Source organism: Arachis ipaensis, chromosome B09 (assembly GCF_000816755.2).
Source record: "Arachis ipaensis cultivar K30076 chromosome B09, Araip1.1, whole genome shotgun sequence".
In the NCBI taxonomy this organism is placed as follows: domain Eukaryota; kingdom Viridiplantae; phylum Streptophyta; class Magnoliopsida; order Fabales; family Fabaceae; genus Arachis; species Arachis ipaensis.
In genome coordinates, this window is record NC_029793.2 from 5948691 (window position 1) to 5951673 (window position 2983).

Below are 2983 nucleotides of genomic sequence, written 5' to 3' on the forward strand. Positions count from 1 at the left end.
AAATTAGTTTAACAAAAAATTAGATACTAGAAAGAGGCCAAGCAAGAAAAATATTATATTCGATATGTATCACAGACCTTCAAACTCATTCCTTTAGGTTTATCCATGAGAAGAGAAACCAACATGCCCTGCAAATCTGTTGGTTTAGATCCATTATTTCCCTTGCCTCCTAATGAATTCCTCATAGCATTGTTTGCCTTGGTGGGGATTTCTTTCTCAGGAATTGCATTTGTATCTTGCTTACCCATCATTTGTGATGGTACAGCATCATCATTAACCTTAGAAGTATTTACTGCCCCGAGTGGAGAGGAAGCAGCAGCAAATGGATCAGGTGGAGATGGAAGAGGGGAAGGAATTTTGCTCTTAGAAGTAGTTGTTGACGTAAATCCAGATTTAGGGTTATGGGTAGTTTTTGGGGGGCCTCCGACTGTACATACATTCAAAAGATTAAAGATATACAACATAAATAAACAAAAACTTGTAGGAAAGGTTCCAATACTACTTAGGTCAATTAAATTTTAATACCTTGAAGAGTTTCCACTTTCCTTTTCTTAAGAGCAGCCTCTTTCTTTTTATTGTAGTTCTTCCATGGTGTAGCTGGACAAGTTCAGTATAAATCTCTTCAGTTGGATGATTCAATGTATAAACCTTATTAAACTAAGGCTTCCGGTTAACATAATAGAGCAATGATAAGCAGAAAAACATTCCCAATATCACAAAGAAATAAAATCTTCAAGATTTTCATCTCAATGACAATATATTTATATATATATATATATAGGCCATGTCTCTGGTGGCTTTGAAAATGGTGGCTATAGGTGACTAAGGGTTGACCACTAAATGAAGAAGTGACACTTGTCTTATGTCAAATTATAATTAACTTTTACTGTATACATGAAATGCTGCTTATCATTAATTCTGTGTTGGTAATTTAAAATTTTACTGTATAGACAAAAGTGAAATTTAAGAAAATAAAAAGTATAAGTGTAATTTTTAATGTCCATTTCTTTAAATAAAAATAAGTTGTTCTCTTTCTTTTTTTACTCTTGGCTGGAATGAAGCCCCAAAAAAAAAATCCCCTTCTCTAACTAAAGCAAGAAATCAGAGAATCATAGAATCAAATAAAGGGAGCAGGGGTGATATCTTCTTCTTATTCTCCCTTTTTATGGAGTCAAGTCGCTAGAGACCACCATCCTTCCAACGTCGAGGTAGCGGATGATGTTTTCTTCTTCCTGGACCTCCAAGGTAGTGAAAGTGGCGGCAAATCTGGGAACCTGCTCCTCGACTCAGTTGCCAAGTCTAACCTCAATGACCCGACCAAAATTCGACGGGAACGCATCTCAATACCAACAAAGAGGGTCTTCCACGCCTTCGTCGTAAGTTCTCCACCACCCTAAAGTGGGATCAAACCCTAATTGTTTTTCCAAATATTACACATTCAATCTTTCGAGAAGAAGAAATCTGTGGTTTTTATTTTCTTCCTTTATTATTTTATTCTTTCTTTTATGGAAGTAATTAAACAAAGGAAGAAAATTACTGCACCTTGTTAAGAAAATTACCGCACCATGTTAAAGTTCTTGGAAATTCATTAACGGGATCAACTGGGTAATTTCCTTCCACGTGTCAATGTATGATAGGAGGGTCATATGTAGCCAGCTTAGCCACCAAACATTAAGAGCCACCATAGACGGCACCATATATATATAAGGAAAGTTAATACATAAAGTATATGAAGTCAAAGAAAGTTACCCTCCACAGCAGCTAATTGCTTAATCTGGCACTTCAAAGATGGGTTTCCAGGCTCTAAGACAATGGCTCTGTTGTAGAGAACATATATAAATCAACTTTCAACTTGCCAAAAATAAATAAATAAACTGCAAGAGATATCCACAGATCAAATGCTTGTACTAAAAAGTGATGACGTAATATCTCTGAGCATAACATCATCAATGGTTCATTTACGTCATTAAATGAGAAAAATTGTTATCTGCATGTTGCTGCCATTGTTTATTGTATCAGAATATTGTATAAAATTAACAAACTCCTTTCACTGTTCATGACACCGCCATCTAAGTACAAGTAATCTGACACACATGTTTGTCTGGTTAAACAATGTGACTTCATCATAATATTGTACAAAATTCACAACTCCTTTGTTAAACAATGTGATCTAAAGAATTCACCACAAGACATTGAAGCTAAGCTTCACTTGTACTACCTTGGTAAGTGCTTGTAATTCATGCATTCTCAATTGCTTGTGTACGCATACAATAATTAGCATTCATACACATTCAAAATTTTGAAATTTGCATAAAACTTTCCATGAATTGTTCAAAAAAATAAGACAAACATTTAACAGATGGTGAAAACTCAGGTGCAGTCGATTTCATGTGAAGTTGATAACTGAGAGTCGTTAGATAATTTGACTGATTTGACTAAATTTTCATCTAACGGCTCTCAATTATCAACTTCACCTGAAGTCGACTGCACCTGAGTTTCCACCTTCAGTTTTTTTCTATTATTAATGCCTGGCTCATCCATACTGCAAGCAGCAACAAATTTTAAAGAAAATAGAGAAAAAGATTGTAAGATAATAACAAAGGCAAAGCAAAAGACAAAAACAAGGGTTACGTAGACGAAGAGTGCATCATATGGATGTATAATGATAAGTAAGGCATATCATCAATAACAGTTACATACTTCCGTTGCTTTGACTTCTTGTCGGCTTCGACTGACCGCATTTTGAGATGATTTTTAGTTGACTCATCCAGGATTCGCTGCACGTTCAGCTTGCGCCATGCAGAGCCAGATTCAACAAACAAACCATTTCCATCTTCACCACTCTGCCGCTCCTCATAAATATCACAAAGGTCACCAAATTCCCTTGACCATGTAAACCTGAATTCCTTTCCACCAACATCAATAATCTGGTACAAACACAACCACATTCCTTTTAAGCTACAGATCCAAAATTGATTCAATG

At 35.6% G+C, this 2983-nt stretch overlaps 1 protein-coding gene and 1 long non-coding RNA gene across 2 annotated transcripts in view; both read right to left on the reverse strand.

Annotated features, from left to right (window-relative positions):
• Nucleotides 1–2983, reverse strand: part of LOC107614746 (dentin sialophosphoprotein) — a gene marked incomplete in the record, with an annotated part of 8555 nt that overhangs the window by 4571 nt on the left and 1001 nt on the right. Inside the window, 4 exon segments of the mRNA XM_021111394.1 lie at nucleotides 78–427; nucleotides 526–597; nucleotides 1750–1817; nucleotides 2701–2927. Of these exon segments, the coding sequence (XP_020967053.1) occupies nucleotides 78–427; nucleotides 526–597; nucleotides 1750–1817; nucleotides 2701–2927 (717 nt within the window).
• On the reverse strand, nucleotides 788–1743 carry LOC110266540. Its single transcript, XR_002353949.1, has 2 exons — nucleotides 1543–1743; nucleotides 788–1411 (listed from the first exon to the last, which is right to left on the reverse strand). It is a non-coding gene; the product is annotated as an uncharacterized LOC110266540 (long non-coding RNA).